Source organism: Anser cygnoides, chromosome 2 (assembly GCF_040182565.1).
Source record: "Anser cygnoides isolate HZ-2024a breed goose chromosome 2, Taihu_goose_T2T_genome, whole genome shotgun sequence".
Taxonomy (NCBI): domain Eukaryota; kingdom Metazoa; phylum Chordata; class Aves; order Anseriformes; family Anatidae; genus Anser; species Anser cygnoides.
The window spans coordinates 130,085,611-130,106,207 of record NC_089874.1 but is presented as its reverse complement, the minus strand read 5'-3'; the positions used below and the strand labels follow the sequence as shown (position 1 = coordinate 130,106,207).

The 20,597-nt window shown below is 37.4% G+C and overlaps 1 protein-coding gene across 3 annotated transcripts in view; it reads left to right on the top strand.

Moving 5' to 3' along the window:
• The window catches only part of STAU2 (staufen double-stranded RNA binding protein 2), a 168,124-nt gene that overhangs the window by 48,235 nt on the left and 99,292 nt on the right, over positions 1-20,597 (top strand). For all 3 annotated transcript variants that reach the window (XM_066993092.1, XM_048077025.2, XM_066993093.1), the window contains exons 6-9: positions 1,275-1,434; positions 7,084-7,191; positions 14,434-14,646; positions 18,292-18,429. In XM_066993092.1, coding sequence (XP_066849193.1) covers positions 1,275-1,434; positions 7,084-7,191; positions 14,434-14,646; positions 18,292-18,429 — 619 coding nt within the window. The remainder of the gene's footprint in view (positions 1-1,274; positions 1,435-7,083; positions 7,192-14,433; positions 14,647-18,291; positions 18,430-20,597) is intronic.

Here is a 20,597-nt window from a genome sequence, read left to right as displayed (position 1 = left end):
AAACACTTCTGATATGTGTGTATTTTTTCCAAGGAAGAAATCTCCAGTGTGTTAGAGGAGACACTGAGAAAGGAGCCTCAGGCAGACTAGAGCATAGAGCATGAAGCAAATTCCCTCACCTATATAGAGTATAATTCAAGGACTTTATTCATGATTTTCTGTTAAGATTATAATTTTAACAGTGACTACAAAAAAAAAAATCTGTGCTGAATTACTTTTTCTGAGTCAGGGGTGGTGGTGATGGGGAATACTTTTCTGGAGAAATTGCTTATGTAGAAAAACTGTTATGTTTGTAGTTGCCACAGTGCTGTGACAGGACCTCTCCAAACCGAGAATTGCATTATATCTTTTTCTTCATTCTCTGCTAGCAAAAGACATGTTTCAGGGTAGGGAGCGTGGATTGAGTTAGCTATTTTTATTACTGAAAATAGAGTTGATGATATGAATAAAGGTAGTGCTTCCATTGAGGTATAATAGCTCTGCTGGTTCATAGGAAAACTTTTCATTTTTTGGCTTTATCTTTCTTTCAGTTCCTTTCAAACATATTCAAAACAACAAACCCTGCCATTATATTTGGAAATTTTTCTGTAAGGGGGAAAAAAGGGAAGACGGTGAGGTGGTGATTGATGCTTTTCTTTCAGTGCCTGCAAAATGTTTGGCTACCACAGTGTTGGAGGAGAGCTTCTCCCTACCCTCTGTTACACTTTTGGAAGAGAAGTCCTTCTTATCCTCTACAACAATATCAATACTTGAACATATTGAGGCCAGAAGTACATAGTCCGGGTCCCTCGCTCTCTGCCATCTGATTTTCCATCTGTTGTCCCCAAGAGCTGGGCTACGCAGGCTTGTTTCAGAGCCCTTGTGCGAGACACCTCATGTTTCTTCTTCCTCCATGCCACTTTCTCCTGCAACAGGAATTGTGTCCCAGGCATGGCTTACACAGGAGCTTTCAGTTGTGGGGCTAATCCTCTCAAAACTCAGACCAGAAACAGGGCAGAGCTGCAAAGCTTGTTGCAGGGGAGTGGAAATGTGGGTGAAGAGCTGGCGTGCATGTAGGAGCTGCCATCAGAATCACCAGTGGCCGTGCTGATGAATGGTCATGTATTTGAGTGCTGGGTATTACTATGTGAGGCTGCGTATTACTGTGTGAGGGAAGATAATGTACTCCTAACTACTGCTCTGTATTGCATACAGTTGATGGTTAAAATTCATGACTTGCATTGCTGCTTTCTAACGTAGAGGATTCCATTAATATGTTCGTGACTTCTTTACAGGTATCACTGCCCAGTGCCTAAAATATTCTATGTCCAGTTAACTGTTGGCAACAGTGAATTTTTTGGTGAAGGAAAGACTCGTCAAGCTGCTAGACATAATGCTGCAATGAAGGCCCTTCAAGCTCTCCAGAATGAGCCTATTCCAGAAAAATTACCTCAGGTTTGTGTTTCAGAAAGCGTACTGTTCCCAATCTTCACATTAAGGTACCAAGTCCAACAATCTACTTACCAGTTTTTGAATGTTTAGTTTTTAGTGCTTTTTTTAAGGCATATTAGCCTTAGTAACAGAGAAGCAATATGAACAAATCGTTAGTATTATTTCTTTATAACTGCACATCTAACATAGAAAAAGACTTAAATAGTAAAAATAAGTATGTATTTTAAAGATGAGATTGTCAACAGATTAAGGAAAAATTAGAAAAAAAAAATATTAGTTTATACCAAAAGTCCAGAAAATGTTGACTTAAACAGTGACTTCATGAAGAATGAATTATTAATCTTAAATGTCTGTTGTGCCATAAATGTGGTCTTAAGTGACTTTGTCTCCAGAGTACCTAAGACCATGACAGAGCTCACTGACATCTACTGCACAGCTGTCTGATGGTTTTAGTCTTTCAGCTGTTTAGTCCTTTTTTGAATAATTAGCTTTCTCGCTGCTGTGTATGTAAATGGTGTATATTGCTACTTAAAACGAAAATAGGGGCATATTTAAAAATATTTTAGCAGAAAATTAGTCACAGAATAATCTTTGCAAATGAAAAAGACAAATAAAAATAAAATTATTTTAAAAAGTGAACAATAAAATTGCCCAGTCAAAAAGTCAAAACAGGAGACAATCTGTTTTTTTCTTTTCTATACTGTTTCTGATGATGCCTGTTAAAATCCTGTGCACAATACAAAACATTACTGAAAGTATCTTCAGTGTCTTGTATTGTTGTTCTAAGCTACTTTTTAAGAATGAAATTTTTCTTTGTCATAAAAAGATCTATGTTCTTTCTGCCTCACCCTGGATCCATTTGTTCCTTTAGATCCAAAGAGACTTTGACTCACCCTTTTGTTTTGCAATGTCATTTTTGAGGATCAGGAAATTCTCTCCAAATTCACTTATTTCATATCATTTGTTCGTGTTTTTTTTTTTTTAACAGAAAAGTTGTTAAAAAAATACTATGTGAAGTCTTAGGAGGAATCAGTTTCTTTTCTCAGTGTTCATTCCCTTCCTTTCTCTTCTGGTTTCCAGATAAATGTATCAGTTGATGATAAATCTTAAGTGCAATCCTGAGTGGGAATCTCGTATTATGGAAACATATTTTCAGCTCAACATATTCTTAGTTTTGAAAATTATGTTTAACGTATTTTATAAGAAGATTCTTTAAATTCAAGATATGAGTTAATGAGATTAGAAAGTGGACTATTCTTATCTAACTGCATAGGATAGTAAGTCGTAAAAGGAAGTAAATAATATATATAAATAACATGGGTGCATACCTGATTTATATACTGTTTTCATAGCCTGTGTATATATGGTATTTACCTAGCAAAAGGAGTAAAATCTTTAATTAACATTCTTGTCTAATCGGGTCTGTTTAGTGTCTATTTAGATTAGTGTCTATTTGGACGTGCTGGCTTTTACGAGATGTAGTCATGGCACATTGAGTTTCCTAAATTCTTGTAGCATTCTCTATTGTTGTCTCTCTCATGAGGTAATGAAGTGACTTTATTCTTCCCTTTACCACAATAAATTATGTATGTAAACTGAATCAAGTCCACTATTAGCTATGAGAAAAAGTAGGAATTGTCAGGAGAGAATACTGTGGGTTAGGCAAGACAGTCATGTAGTTACTGGTAAGATCTGTGGGAGTTCAGCAGCTGAAGACCAGATGGGATAACGTAGGATCTCAATATCAGATGTCTGTGTGTAGGAAAATGAACTCCCAAGGAAAACCCATGTGTCCTGGTCATGCTGAGGCTAAAGGGAGCTGGCAATGGGGTAGTGATGATGAAGAATCACCTCTGTCTCTTTATGGGTTAGAGTCATGGGTGACTGGAGAAGGCTGGAGGTGACATGGGAGAGCTGCATTGTACAAAGTTGGGTGCAGCTATCTGGAGAAGTGGCAGGTTGAAGCAGAGTTTAAGGCTTCATGGTGCCAAGATTTGGGCTCCTCCCTGTTTCTGGTCATGTGAATCGCAGAGTGGTGGGATATGCCTTCACCATGGGACTTGCTCCAGCTCAGTAGAGCTCTGCTTCCTTCAGCAGAAGTGACCTGTTGGGATCAGCCAGGGAGGATGCATGATTCATGACACTTCATGCATGCATTAGAGCTATATGCCCCAGGCACTTCCACTGTGCTTCCAGTGAGAGCAGAGTGGGGAGAGAGAATCATAGAATATCCTGAGTTGGAAGGGGCCTGCAAGGATCATTGAATCCACACAGGACCACCCAAAAACCAGACCCTGTGCCTGAGAGCATTGTCCAAATGCTTCTTGAACTCCAGCAGGCTCGGTGCAGTGACCGCTTCCCTGGGGAGCCTGTTTCAGTGCCTGACCACCCTCTGGGTGCAGAACCTTTCCCTAACCCCCAGCCTGACCCTCCCCTGTCCCAGCTCCATGCCGTTCCCTCGGGTCCTGTCGCTGTCCCCAGAGAGCAGAGCTCAGCGCCTGCCCCTCCGCTCCCCTCGTGAGGGAGCTGCAGGCCGCCATGAGGCCTCCCCTCAGCCTGCTCTGCTCTGGGCTGAGCAAACCAAGGGACCTCAGCCACTCCTCATGTGTCTTGCCTTCTAGACCCTTCACCATCTTTGTAGTCCTCTTTCGAATACTCTCTAACAGTTTTATGTCCTGTGGCACCCAGAACTGCACACAGTACTCAAGGTGAGGCCACGCCAGAGCAGAGTGGGACAATCACTTCCCTTGACAGGCTAGCAATGCTGTGCTTGATGCACCCCAGGGTACTGTTGGCCCTTTGGGCTGCCAGGGCACACTGGTCACTGGACACTTCAACTTGCTGTCAACCAAAACCTTGCTGAGGACAGACCTGCTGAGACCGATCTGGCCCTGCATCCCATTAGTAACTCAGTGAACTTCACTGGAATGGGATTTGTGGAAAATAGCATAATAAGCACATGGTTTTAACGTTTGGCCTTCAGAACTGTATTTCCTTTATGATGCTTCTGTATATTCATCTTCCACCTATGTTTTCCTTTTTTTTTTTTTTTTAACTTAGTTAAGGGTAAAATTACTTATTCGTATTAAACCATTGGAAAAGAATATTATCATCTTAATACTTCCCTGCACAAATGTGTGGGAAGCAGAAGGTGAGAGCAGAAAGAAGAAACAAGCAGCGAACAGCACAGGGGTATAGGTGAATCTGAAGCTGCTCTCATAAAAGAACTATTGTGTGCCTGCCAAAGCACCTTGCTGTCTCATAGATTTGAGGCTAAGAAAGGCCTTACAATTAAAGTGTCAGTTCTGGAATGAGGATCAAATTTAAATTCAAATTACTTGGGACACTCCTGAACATATTTTACCTTCCTGAATCTGGGGAAGTCAGATGACTAAGGCTTGAAACTTCATTGCGCAGTACTAAGGCTTGAGCCTTAAAGTCTGTGTTCCTCCCTAGTTTCCACTTGCAGTTAAACTCTCTGCTATGTTTGGTGGAAAAATATGCAAGGACTGAAATTTTAAGGGCAGAAGGGACTTTCATTGATTTTCCAGACCAGTATGTTCATATTAATTGGGAAATTTTAAACACTAATTTCTACATTAGACTCCACATACCTGGTTAAGCTAGAGTGTAGCTGGAAAACCTAAAAATTCTTGACTTAAAGGTTTGCTGGCCAAGTGCACTCAATATCGAGACCAGGGAACTCTGTATTATTTTATGCAAATTATGCAAGTGACTAATTATTCCCTCTTTCAAAGATAAATTAAATGGTGTGAAGCTAAATGAAGCTAAATTCATCTAGCTTCATTTTCTATGTAATAGATATGTTCTTGTCTTTGCTAAATCTAACCAAGAGCTATCAAATATCTCTCCCCTGTATGTATTTACAGTTTATACTTAAGTAATCTTTTTTTTTTTTTTGTAGAACTGATGGTTTCCATAGTGTCTCAGTGTAAAGTTGTTTTCTCTCTAACCAGCTGTTCATCCATTTGGCTTTTTCATCTGCCTTTCAGATTATCAGCATCCTTTATATATCAAACTTAATTGAACATCATATTGAATAAGATTTTCATTAAGGTTGTTACTCCGCTTTTCATTTGACATTCTGTATATCTGAAAATACATTTTGACTTTTAAATATTGTCCTTATAACTCTGTACAGTTGATTATTCTCAGCAAACCTAAGTCCTTCACTGAATCAATGCTTTGCTTGTCCTATAATGACCTACATTCCTGATTTCAGTAGTACTTTACATTCCATTATATGAAATGAGCTAGAGGTCCTACATAATTTCATTCTAACTGCCCTTGTTGCAGCTTTACACTGTACCCTTTATTTTCAGCAGGTTCTACAGACTTTATCAGTTTTGTCTTGTATTTAGCTCCAGATCAATTGCAAGGAACTAAATTGCTTTTTCAGAGTCAAAATTTTGCAACCACTTAGTCAGACAAACAGTGCTCCAAGTCTTCATGTTATACTTGACTACTGCTGCAATTTCTGGTCCTGCTTTATGTTAGATAAAATAGATATTAAGAATTAACAAATGGTAGATACAATATTAATAAATGTCATTGTTATTGTGAAGAGCCTAATGTTTTTTGATGTTTTTTTTTTAACTTCAGTATCTGGATTTTGTAGCTGTGCTGGTGGTTGAAGATTTAGATCAGACTTTATTATGTAAGATGGAAACTCTGCAGGAATCCACCTAGTTCAGCCCAAACTTCTTTGATGTTTACCTCCACTAATAAAAAATTAGGATTCTAGCCAAGGCTAGAAGGTTGTTCAGAGATCCCAGTTTGAAACATTCAGAGCTTTGCAGTTTGAAAGTAGCTGAGAGTTAAACCTCTGGGAACTAAGTGTGTCCTGGGGGCGAACACCAAAAGGCAGCAGTTGCAGAAGGTGATAACTGTTTGGTCCCCATGCTGGTGGTTGTCTGAGAAAAATAGGGCTTACCTAAAGTGCAAAGCAAAGCTAAATTTTAGGCAGGATAATGTTTGCATATGCCTTTTGTTTTTTTCTCTCTTATCCTCTCTGTTTGTTATGTTCCTATGGATAAATAAATAAAGTTCTGTGTTGAGCAAGCTGTTCTCTGTCACTACCTTTTCATACTGGTCGTAACTCCCAGAGGGAAGTCTACGGAGGGGCCATTAACCAGCTGGACCTGCTGAGGACACCTGTAACCTGGTGACCCAGTCAAAGTGTGGGGGTGATTCACTGAATTTCTTCTGAGAGAAGTACAGTCTTCAGCCCTTCTTAGCAAGTGCAGAAGACTTGCTTGGAAGGGGTACCCACAGAGAGACTATAAAGCAGGTCACAGGTTCTTTAATACTCATGTTTGAAGCATGTATTCAGACGATTATTAGCTGTGCCTTATTAATGGCTAATTTGTACAAGTTATTTTGTTATCTGTCATTAGTTTATAAAATAATGTGTACGTGCTACTTTAATGTGAAGCATAACTGCATCATATATATATATATATTCACAGGTCAGCAGGTGGCTGGTAGTGGGGTGCTGAGATGGGTCTACAAACACTGATTTACAGCGTGACAGGAGAACTCAAAAGTGTCTGAGAAGTGGGGAAAAGAGCATGTTATATTCCTTTTTATCTTCTGAAAAATTTATTGTGATCACATGTTCTTCATTTTCAGAATGGAGAAACAGGAAAAGAAACAGAAGAAGATAAAGATGCAAACAAGTCTGAGATAAGTGTAGTGTTTGAAATTGCTTTGAAGCGCAATATACCCGTCAGTTTTGAGGTATGTGTTCTGTATGTATCTGTTTGCTGAGAAGGTATTTTAAAAAACAATAAAATTCAACACAGTTGAAAATATTAATTCTTTATGGATATAACAGTTAAATTCATGTGAGTTATAAATAGATAATTTTGGTAATGTATCAAAGTCATAGAATCATAGAATGGTTTGGGTTGGAAGGGGCCTTAAAGATCATCTAACTCCAACCCCCTGCCATGGGCAGGGACACCTCCCACCAGACCAGGTTGCTCAAAACCCCATCCAGCCTGGCCTTGAACACCTCCAGGGATGGGGCATCCACAGCTTCTCTGGGCAGCCTGTGCAAGTGCCTTACCACTCTCATAGTACAGAATTTCTTCTGAATATCTAATCTAAATCTACCTTTTTTGATAGATTTAAAACCAAAATCTACCATTTGGTTTTAATGGTAGATTAATAACTATTAATCTACCATTAATGGTAGATTAAAGGACAAGGAATAATCCTTGTGCTATCACTACACTTCCTAACAAAGAGTCCCTCCACAGTTTTCATATAGGCCCCCTTTAAATATTGGAAGGTCACTATAAGGCCTCCCTGGTGCCTTCTCTTCTCCAGGCAGAACATCCCCAACTCCCGCAGCCTGTCTTCACAGGAGAGGTGCTCTAGTGCTCTGATCATCTTTGTGGTCCTCCTCTGGATTTATTCTAATACTTTCATGTCCTTCCTTTGCTGGGAGCCCCAGAGCCATACACAGGGCTCCAGGTGGTGTCTCATGAGAGCAGAGTAGAGGGGGAGAATCACCTCCCTCAGCCTGCTGGCCATGCTTCTTTTGATGCAGCCCAGGATGTGGTTGGCTTTCCGGACTGCAAGCTCACATTGCCAGCTGTTGAGCTTCTCATCCACCACCAACCCCAGGTCCTTCTAAAAAGAGCTGCTCTCAATCCATTCTCCACCCAGCCTGTATTTGTGCTTGGGATTCCACTGGCCCAGATGCAGGACCTTGCACTTGGCCTTGTTGAACCTCATGAGATTTTCACAGGCTTACCTCTGAAGCCTGTCCAGGTCCCTCTGGATGGCAAACCTTCCCTCCAGTGTGTCTGTCAACTGCACCACACAGCTTGGTGTCATTGGAAAACTTGCTGAGGGTGCAAGTCGATGAGGGTGCTGGCGATGTCACGGACAAAGATGCTAAGCAGCGGTGGTCCCAACACTCACCCCTGAGGAACACCACTACTGATCTCCACCTGGACATTGAGCCATTGTCTGAAACAATTTGAGTGTGACCATCCAGCCAATTCCTTAACCACTGAGTGGTCCATCCATCAAATCAAATTTAGAGACAAGGATATTGTGAGAGACAGTGTCAAATGCTTTGCACAAGTCCAGGTAGATAATGTCAAGATCTAAGGCACTGATTTTTTATTATTAAATTAGGCGCTCTTTCAAAAGAATTATAACCCTAGTATTTGGTTGGAATCAAGTGGATGGCAGAAGGACAGTTCAAGTATCTGTTTTATAATGCTAAACATTGGAATCAGTGGCCAGGCTCAATCTGACTTGAAATAATCTTCAAAATAGAGTCAGACAGTCTTTGCTTTAAGTGTAAGCATTCATACAGTACAAAAGTTCCCATTAAGACACTTTGCATGTGATGCTCTGTTTTCAGAAAATCAAGACTATCTTTTTATCTTTTACACTGTTTGATTCCTTATCTATCTCTACTTAAGCCTTTATCTATGAATCTGCTTCTGACACCTTTGTTTACCTTAAGTAACAAAGAATATTTGGAATAGCTCCAGTGCAATCAATGAACTGGCTGGGAGAATGAGTGATAGCAACAGCAGAATTTTTCCGATGAGAAAGTTCTTACACAAACTGGTTGTAAAAATCTGATGTTATTGTGTTAGGAACCACCAGACTCCAAATCTCTTTTTATTTATTTATTTATTTAATGCAGAAAAAGCTGATGTAAGTGGCATGTTAAAGTAGTTGGCTTTTATTTTTCTGCTAATTGTTGTACATGCATACTGAGTAACTGTGAAAAGGACATGGGGTAGTGCCTATACTGGTGATGGTTATTTTCTCCAGTCGTTTTTCCGTTTGAAGTATATGCACATATTTGCATACCAAAAAATAAATAATGGTGTGGCATCTCGTACAGTGTGCTTTATGCAATTTACTGGTGTGTTTGGCCCATATCCGTGGGTTGGCCAATGTCAGATGAGCTATTTGGACCTTCTGAGAAATCTGTCACAAGGTAGGTAAGGGAGCCAAAGATACTGAACGTTGATTTTGACTAAGGAATTCCTTGGTTTAACAAATGGGTATGTACTTTATATATATGGTCTATAATTGCAAAAAAATATCATATGAACTAATTAGAAAATTAAGAAAGTAAAATCTTGAAGGGTGTCTGGGTTGTTGGTGTATCAATTTGCAGCTATGTGGAAAGAATGCAATTCCTGTGTAAGATCAGACAAAATGGAAATACACGCCAGTGTTTCAAAAAGGAAGGTCATAATTAATGTTTCAGTTTTCACACAAGTCATTTTCTACCTTAAGTATTTAAAAGTATTTGGAATAGTTCCATACAAGTCAGTATACTAAAATACAGCGAGGTGAATGGTCATGGATCAAAGAATAGCTTGGATGTTGGAATGGAAAGAGAGGTAGTGCTTTGAATATGCTCTTAACTTCATTCCTATGATTTAGCTTGTTTAAGGGAGAGCATTTAGTAAGGAGAGAATGAAGGCAGAGGTGCTCAGTACGGGAAAAGTCTAATGTGTCCCTTGCCAAAGAATGTTAACAACGTTGAAAAAGACATTTTCTTGCTCTCCTGACAGGTTTTGTGTTATTTCCTGCCTTTAAATCTAAGTGTAGGTGACATTTTAAAATAGAGTTTTGATTTAACTTGGTACTGGCTTATATTTCAATAAATCTGCTAAGCAATTATGGGTAATCCCCAGGATCTGATGTTTCTAATAGGATTTTATTTACAAATGGTTTTGTGTTATTCCAGGCAGGCATCAAAGCTTTCTCTAGCATTTTTTTGTGCGATAGCTATAAAATGATCTGCCTTTTCTTCATGAAGCTTTAGCAAATGTTCCAACAGTGCTGTGTTATGCAACTAAGTAATGGTCATAAAGATACGTAAAGTTCTATGTAAACACATTCTCAGAATTGCATAAGGGGTGCAAAAAAAGGAGAGCATGTAGAGCCCAGTGATTTTCTTTTTTTTTTTTTTTTAAATACGAATATGACTGTTGAACCAGTACATGGTTTCATTTCAGCTGTTCTGACAAAGGGAGTTATGCACTCATTCTGTTCATCGTGTTTTGTATAATATGCTAGTTTTAATTGTCTAGGAGCTTTAGAATTTTAAGGAATTTCTATCTATTAATTCGATAACTAAAATAAAAGTTCTGAAAAACAACAAGCTTTATGCCATACCTACCATAGGTGCATCATTACTTAACCTTTATTTATCAGCTTACCATTCAAAATACAGCTTTCAAAGCATATGTGGGACTCTTGATGAGCAATTTTTAAGAGGGATACAAAACTGTTTTCTGTAGGAATTGTTATAATAGCTCTGAGATGCTCTTTCTGCTTATTTCCTCGGAAACAGGCTGAATTCTTGCCTTTTTGGTTCTCTTGCAACATAAATGTTTTTTCTTTCCAAACTTGTCAGTAATGAGTTAGGTGAGTCTAGAAGACATAACTGAGGTCAACAGCTTAAGGTGTTAGAACAGCCATGTAGGAATGATACAGTACTCACATCAGGCATTAGATGCCTTGGGATGTTTTGGGTTGCTGTTTTATTTTCAGTATTTTTCTTTGGTTTGGAGTGCTCTTTCTTTAGAATAGCAAATACACTTTTCTTCATTCTCAGTTTCATTCTTGGTACCAGGAGTGAGGGGGTGCAGTTGCTGAACAGACAAATTTTATGCCCTATCATCCCCTTCCAATGTTCTGTTGGGAAAAAGAGGGGAAGTTTGTTGCGTGCCAGTCTGATCGCAGCGAGGCAGAGGCTTATTATTTTGAGCCAGGAACAGAGCAAACTGCTGACACTGAAAGGCTGAGCCAGTTCTCAGCATTTTGCACCCATCTGGCATCTGGCCTCCTGGGCATTAAGGCTTTCAGACTGGATGATGGACGTACTGAGTAGCTCTCCTCCTGTTTTAGTAAACCATCCAGGCTTTTTTATTTTAAACTGGGAAAATCTAGCATGTCAGCCCACACAAGCACATGGAGATACATTGATATTTTCTAAATAATCATGGATATAGGTGACATGTTTTTGTTGACCCATTCTTTGTCTTTTCTGTTATTTTTTTAATGTCTGTTTAATCTTGTCATTGTCTTTTGAATTTTCTACCTGTAGCCTCATTAATAATTGAAGCAGCATTGCTCTTTCATTGGAATCATACTGCTGTTTTTCATTTGTCAGCATGATTCATTAAATTGAGCCAAATTCACTCTTGATGTAACTTGACCTTAGATGTGTTTTGGCCCCATGTGTTTTCTCTTGCTAGAGTTATTCTTTAAATCAGTGGAACAGAAAAGAAAAGTGTATTGAACTGTCACCCTTAATCAAATTCTCAACTTTAAATTAGCCATGATTTGATCCATAGGTCATATCTTTCAACTGAGGAAATGGTTTAATGTACTAATGCATATAGTGTTCTTGGATAGCAAAGGCTGAATTTCTTTTAAGTGTTTTGTGTGCCAAGGCTTATAGAACAACTGTTTGAAATCATGTGGAATAAAAAGATCTAAAATCTGGGCTTAACCAAAAATGTTGTTAGGTAAATATTTTTTTTGCTAAATTACCAATTTTGGATGTTTGGCTTGATCCAGATCCTATCCAAATCCTATGAGGTTCATTCCATTGACAATACAGACTTTTTTTTTTTTCCTTCTTATACTCACTAACAAAGAAACAGTTTTGAATGTTTTCCAGGCTATTATTTACCGTGTGTCACATACCTAAAAGTTTAAAAGATGAAAATCACACCGACATACATTAGTTTTATATTAAGAAATATATTTTCATATATATATTTTAATCAGGTTTTGTATTAAAATTCTTTTTCATATATATATTTGCATGCATTTATATATATGAGAAAAGTTATATAAAAGTAATATTTAAGGAACCCAGCAATTATGTTTCTTAAGCAAGTTATTTTGTCCTTTTTCATCTGGTCAGTATATGCATTGTTGTATATTTTATTAATACACTATATTGCATATAAGTAGAAACGCCTATATACTGGTATTAGTAAGGCCACAAAAAGATTAAGGACCCCAGTGATGTTAATTCAGCCATGCTTTTTTACAGGCAACGTGTCGTAATACTTGGGTAGCCCTGTGCACTAACAGATTAAGGTACGCCTTTAGGACAAAGTGGGAAGCTGAAAGCATTTAGCGCAGGTACAAAGCCCTCGTGTGCCTGCAGGTGGGAGATCCTGGCACCGGGCTCTTCACAGCTCCGGTGCAGGCAGCGCAGCATCCCCTGCCTGAAGCTGGCTCAGTGCCACAAAGGCACAGCCACCTTCTCGCGTGGCGAAACGCTAGTGGGCAACTTTCAAGTAAGGTAATCTTGAAAACACTTCTGAAATTATCATCTTGAATCTTAGAGTGGGAACACTCCCAGACTGCAACGTAAAAATCCCATGCTGGCACAGATGTCGTCTTGTTCTGGGAACATGCGGACAAAGTTGTCTGTTAATTTTCATTTTGTGTCTTTTTATTGATATATGCTCTGATAATTGTATTTGCTGGGTGAAATTGCCACAAAAGAGAGCTTAAAAAAGAAATACAAGCCTAAGGAGACCTCATTACAGTGTAACAGCAAAACTAAATAATGCAAGGGACATGACCTTGATAAAAAGAACTTTAATACAAAACATGTTGTAATAATATTAAGGTTGAAGGTTTCAACCCATTAAAAAAACAGTTATTACACCAAGAAGGCCCTAGCACCTTTACCTCCATTCCCTTCTGCTCAAGCATTACACTTTTTCAATGAATGATTTGATGTTGCTGCACCTCCTGAAAAAATATGCATTTGTATTGATTTTGAAGACAATGAAAAGAGGTGCCTGTCAGATGCTCTAATCTCTCCTTATAAACATTACATGTAACAAAGATTAAATTAGGTAGCTGTTTCCGCCCATCAAACAAAATAGCCGAACCTTTTCCCAGATGAGGTCTGTAATTCCTGATAGACATTATCCAGACCAATAAATGTTGCATACATGAATAGATGGTTATCTTAGCACGTGCAGTACTGTGATTTGTTGGGTAACTACGTTCTAACAGTATAACGTCCTCAAAGGAGACTTGCGTGTATGGAAAAGCGAAGACAGAAAAGATGTAATGGAGGGTGCACCATTCAGAACATCTCAGCTTTATTTTTTTCATATTATTGCAACTTTTAGTAATGGAGGAGTACTTCAAATGGGTTTTCTCATTGTCTTTCATCCTTGATATGTTTAGAAAGGGATGAATGAAAGATTTCAAAACTGATTGTTTTTTTGTGTGAGTTGCGGTGGTTCTCCTGATTATTCTTTCCCGTACTGTTGGGAGGGAGAGCTGAGAGTTGTGGAGACAATGCTATGGCAGCCTTGCAAATGTGCGTGGTATCTGTCTGAGCTGTGTGGCAAGGTAAGAGTTGAGAGCAGGCAATGCTGACTGCAGCTGGGACATAAAATGTCCTAATAAAAAATACAGGCCTGTAAGATGGAAGTTTGGGACCATGCATGAACATCCTAGATGTTAATGATAACAGAAGAAAATAATGAACAGGTTCAAATGATGCCATATAAACATAGTTTTGAATATGTTGTATGGATATGTAGTATGGACTATAGCAAAGCCTAGTAGACCTTCATGAATTAAAATTCTTTAGTATGTGAAGCACCTTGCAAGGAGAAAACAGTAGCCTTGGTTTAAATATCCATTATTGCTTGCTGTCTACTGTGTTATTGAGGTATAAAACACTTTGAAAATGTACATCTACTGTATTTTCTGTGAAGCACTGAATATGATGGTTAAATTTGCATTATCTAATCAGCATTAATTTTCTATCCTCAAAACTGGTACTGCAATTAATACTTGTCCAGATTTTATGAAAACCCATCTAATTGCCTTCAATTACCAGAAAGAATGCACTGGTAGTTAAGTATGTAGCAGAAATATAAACATTAAGTTATGTTCTTAGAGGGTGATTTGTCTCCATTTATTTTTGTTTAAAAGGTGATTAAAGAAAGTGGACCTCCTCACATGAAGAGCTTTGTTACACGAGTTACAGTAGGTGAATTCACTGCAGAAGGAGAAGGGAACAGTAAGAAACTCTCAAAGAAACGTGCTGCAATGGCTGTCCTACAAGAACTTAAGAAGCTTCCTCCTCTTCCTGTTATTGAAAAGCCAAAACTTTACTTTAAAAAACGTCCCAAAACAATATTAAAGGTATGTGTCTGCCCCTGTCAGTTAAGAATATTTGCTTAGAAAGTAACAGTTACTCAGATTTTACGTCAGTAAAGACTTATTTGTTATTTTCTGTCAATATAGTTACTTGCTTGTGCTGATATGCCTGTATTTTTTTTTAATTCTTACAATCCTGTAAATTATCCAACATAATGGCATGTAAGGTGCTGTCCCTTAAGAACCCAGCTCGCATCACTGAAGTCAGCAGACGTTTGTTCAAGTGTAGTGGAGGATCGAACCTTCTGAGCAGCTCTGTACAGTCATGTGGATTTTAAGCATCATCTTCTCTGAGAGGCCTTATTGTAATATATGATGGTTTCTCCCTTCTCTTTCCCCCCTCCTCAGTTTGAAGAGCAAGAGTATAAAATAGTAGTTATCTGGGGAAATGTTGCACAGTCCCGCTTCCTCCCCTCGTGGAGCTGGATTTGGGAGTTTCTGAGCTCAGCTTCAATCTGTTTTGGTTCTTAAAATGTTTAGAAAAAAAAAAACAAGAGTTTGTTCACATCTCAGCCTTGTGTGTCACTTGTCAAACTCCAAAAGAAAATAATTTATTTGTTTCATGTGGCTGTGTTAAGGTTAGCATTTGTTTGATAATGTTCTTCACCACAAAAAGAAAAAAAAAAAAAAGGAAAATTGCAGACCAGCCCACAGAGGACTTGTGGACCTTGAAACATCTCTCCATTAAAATGTATGCTGTCTCAGAGGATGTTAGTATGCTTCTTGCTGCACTGATGAGGCTTTGTTCAGAGGCTTTGGATTCTTCTGAGCTCAAGTTTCTTAAATGATGCTTTTACTCTTGGTGGCAGTAGATTTATTGCTACTTCTAGAATTCAGTCAATCTGCAGTGACTAGCCCTGGTTTGTGTATTCATCCTGAATTCGTATGGAAACAAAGAACCATCTGAGGTGATCAATCTTTCACTTGGCCTGACAAAAGCAGCCACATAGTGTCCATATATTTATGAAGCATCACTGCTTAGTCTCAGCATTGTACAGCTAATCAGATTCACTTGTCATCTCTTCAGTCCAGAAGATGCTTTTGCAAATGGTCAAAATCTTCTCCATTGCATTTTATTTTAGGAAGTGTTACTCTGTGAGGCAGCAATTAAACTTTTTGTACGTGGCTTTCTATTGTCTGACATGTTGGATAATCATTTACAACTGTACAAAATAATATCATATAAGGTATACTTAACCATTCAAACTCATGACAGATTGGTGTAGATGATGGTGGAGAGTTGAACACTTTTTCTCGAGTGTTACAGAGCTGCTTTTGCTTCATAATATGCAACCTCAAAACTAGAGCTGCAGGAAATAACAGGAAACTTTCATGTCCAAAACCTGTACATTGGAATATAGCTTTAGGATCTAAATTTCATCTATTTTTCTGAGAGGAAAGAAAGCTCTTCAATTTTTCTGAATTTGAAAACAATGTGAATGATGCACAGCTTTTGATGAAATGCACAGCTATGTCCACGGCTTGCATTATGTTAGGCTAGGCAGCATTGCACCAACATGGTGCGAAGTATGAAATATGGCTTGAACTCAGTCCTCATTGAGTATTGCATAGATGGATTGTGAAAATAAATAAATATAACAAATGTGTGACTGCTAGGAATCTGTGTACTGAGTACGCTGAGTGCAGAATTGTGTAGGAACAGCCACCTAGAATAAGCAAATACTTTGGAGATTGCAAAACTGGACTTGGAAAATATACAAAGTACTCCATCATCTTCCACTTTTCATTTGCCTTCAAAACAGAACAAATGATTTCTCACGGAACGCTAGGGTAATCAGATACCCAGCTCCTACTGATATTCAGAGGATATAATTCTCAAAAACTTCTGGGAAAAATTCAGCATAAAATGTTATTTCATGCAAAACCATCAACATTAATGCAGCTTTAAGGATCTGAAAGCTGCAAGATCTGAAAAGGGTGATTTTCTCTGCCTGTTTCATTTTAAATGAAAGATGCTAAGGGTGTAATAATGTAAAATCTTCTTATTTTACTATACACCATTTACCATTACAGTCTTAAACTGAATTATCCAAAGTTGGTCGTCTTAGAAACAGACATTAATAGTCAAAATAACCCAAATATGTAGGAAGTTTTTATTTTTTGAATATCCGGACTCCTGAAATGCTTTTATTGTGTCTGTTTCTTTTAATTTAACCTGTACGTGCTTTGAGTATCAAAAAAAGTGACAATAACTTCTTTTACTTATATATATATATATATATATTTATGAGGCTATATCTTATGGCCTACACTTTATTTAGCCTGTTCTCCCTTTGTCTCCGCCTGGCTTCTTGCCCACACAGCTGCCCTTGTGCATGACATTGTCTTCATTCTTTCACCTACATCTTCTCTAATGACTTCAGCAGTTACACTAGGAAGGATTTGCTGCACAGCTTTCTTAATATAATATCCCTCTCCGGTCTTTGCCTTCAATTGCTGATCATCTCTTTAGGTTCTTGACCACTTGTTTGCTTTTATTTGAGAACCTCAAATAAGCATGAATTTGCATCTTCTCTTACACTGCAAATACCTTCACAAAGAGGAAATATTGCAATAACATAAAGACAGTTTTGCATTCAAATGCCATTTATATTTGTAAGTACTTCTCTTGTGTTATGGCATATAAATCTATTAAATATAACCGCAGATAAATGTGTTTGAATCTTATTTTTTTCTCTTCTCCTTCTACCAACAATATTTTCATAGCTGTTTGTTTTGACAGAGCATTAAGAATAATAACATACTAAAAGGATTTCAGAACTAATACAAATAGTTTGCGAGGACTGTAGTTTTTCACCTGTCTTTGTAATCTTGGACAGACCAATTTCTCAGTTCTTCTGTTTTCCACCATCACATCAATTCTCCCATTAGCAATGCATTTTGATACATTACTTTGAGGGTTATTGTCTGTAAAGCATTTGAAATACTTTGTGGGTGGCTCACAGTGTGCAACATTTCTAGTCACTGGAGATATTCCTCTCTTTGTCTTCTCTAGCTTCACTGCCTAAAAGCATTTGAGGCTGAATTACTATAGCATGCAAAGAGTAAGCTTTCTTCACCTTTAGTTGCACTGTAGGATGGAAGGTAGAAATGCTGAGATGGAAGGCTGAGAGAAATGCAGCTTGTTATATGGCAAATCTTTTTTGTCCCCATATAAATCCACCTCTTCTCACTGCTACTGCATGTTCCAGTATTGTAGCAACCTAGTTTTAAGGGCCAGAGGGAAGAGTCATATTAATAGGGCAATGAAATATAATTGATGAATCTGTTTATTTTTATCCATCTCTGTATTAAATAGATAGATGAAGGCATCAGTAGCTTACCAATGACAGCTATGCCCACTACCTGCAGCAGTGGCAGGTGGTAGGTGCATATTACGTGCCACGGTTTTGAGATTGAGGAATTCTCCTGTCTGTCTCATGATCAAAAGATGGTACAAAATGTATCGTTTTTTTCTCTGTTTCTATTAGAGAAAATTATTATTTTCTCTATATTATTCTATTATTATTTCTCTATGTTCTATTACAGAGGAGGTAGCACAACAGTTGTACCAATCTACAGTACTAATACACAATGAAATTATGGTTCTTTCTCTTAAACCTGTTTTAGACTGGACCAGAATATGGTCAAGGAATGAATCCCATCAGTCGTCTGGCTCAGATCCAACAGGCCAAAAAGGAGAAGGAGCCAGAATATGTTCTTCTTTCAGAGAGAGGAATGCCTCGCCGTCGAGAGTTTGTTATGCAGGTATCATCTACTGTTGTGTTAAGAGATAGTGCCTTTGCTACGTCATGTTCAAACACAAGAAAAATAGTGGCATATATAAAGCTTATCCTTCTGTGTTTATCTCTTTGATTTATGGTTATTTATACAACAGGAGTGTGAAATACAGTAGCAGTTTGAACTGCCTTCTTTCTTTTGGTGAAACAAATAGCAATTAGGTAATTTGCCCTCTAGAAGTTTTCCTTGCAGTGGTTTTACATTTTTTATACTATTATTTTTATTTCACCTAATTGTTTCTGGTTTTATCCCTAATGTTACGCTTTGTAAATGATTTATTTACTTTCATTTGTCTTTTTAGAAAATTTTGCAGTTGTTGATTGGAGTATTGCACTACAAACAAATATTCTGAAATATGGAGAACATGCTACATGTTACCAAGCATTTTGGATTTAAAAGTAGCTCTGTAAATCTTGTAAGAACTCCTTTCAGATTTTCATCTGTTTGTTACCTTTGTTCCTATCTGAAATGCAACAAAAACAGCCTTACATCACACATTTTAGCCTCTTCAGTTAAAGAATTTGGATGTGATACACAAACTGTAGATCATTAATTTTTCTTTATTTTTTTAAATTAAGAACATTTGCAAAGATTTGATGTAGCCATGATATATTGTGTTAGATAGCACAATAGCAGGTTAAGAAAGATAAGGAACAGGAAAGGATTCTTTTTTCTTATGTTTTCACTGAGGTAATTTTGTGCCAGGACAATCCAGAAAAGCAAACCTGAACATGTTTTGACTTGTTGACCACAAACCACACCAAAATTTAAGTTCTGATCACAATCAGAATTTGATGTTCAAGACCTTTTTCTCCAGAAAACAAAACAAAACAAAAAACGTAAGTCTTTAAATCCCTTCTTCATGTCTATCTAGACAGGCTAGCAATCTTCATTTCCTTGGATCTCAGTGGTCTTTCTTGACAATATTTTCAGTCTGGAAAAAAAAAATTATATGTGTATATATATATATAATATATACAATTGGGTTCCTTTTGTTCAGATTCAGCTTTATGAATATAACTTGGATTTCCAAGTTTTTGTGCTATCTGAAAATATTTGAAAAAGAGTGATCTTGTCATAGACCATCCCTTTTCACATGCTCAGACTCTCTAGTTAGAGATCTGTATCTGATCTGTGTGTATTAGAAAGATGGGCTGAAAATTTGGTTTTCCACTGCAGGATTCTCAGTAGTGGTAAAATAGTTGGTTTGAATCAAAATGGAATCTTAAAAGCAGTGAATACACAGGGGATTCCTCTATCTGAGAAGGCTTGTGAAAGAAAAAATCAAAGAAATTCCATAGATCAGTCGCCTTTCACTGTAGCCCAATTTTTACCCTTTTCTAATATTTTCACACACAGATCATCCCTCTCTTTCTCCTGCCTTCAGGAAGTCTCAGTGGATTCATTACGACATGCAAAAAACCTTATCAGAATAAAAAGCCTTTGTATAAACTACTTAAACAATGTTTTCATTTAATTTAATTGAATGTGGAAGTAAAATATCCAGAGATAATATGTTCATTTTTATCTGTCACACAAAGAGCAAGTTTAGATGTGATGAAATGGATCCAATTACTTGTCCTGACCACTAGATAAACAGAAGAAAACCTCTGATGACATTAGTTGGTGTTCTGTTCCCAAAGTTAATTTCAGAAAGCTCTTTCTCTTTGTAGTCAGACCTTTAATCCTTGATAGAGGTTATAATAATAGCTAAACCAGTTTTACAGGTCTGAGAAATAGCAGCACATTGATTTATTGTGAGCTATGTTATAAATTATCATTTTGTCTTGTCCCATTAAAGTCCCTCAATTTTATTGCATATAAACTTGTAGGAGAGTGGCTATTTTCTAATTGTGATTGTAAAACTGCATAGAAGGGGTTTATTTCAAGGTTATTAATATTTCTGTTTTATGTAGTTGAATCTTTTTGCTTAATTATGTATGTATTTCAAAGGGATATTCATGATCATTATTATTTATTTACAACCCCTTATTTCTATTTTGAATTAATAGGTATTTGAATAAAGAAAAAAATAAAAGTTTTAGGAAAATATATACGTGATAATTTAAGGAAAATGATTAATTATTGAATAACATAAATGATTAAATAATAATATATTATTTATTTAACAATCG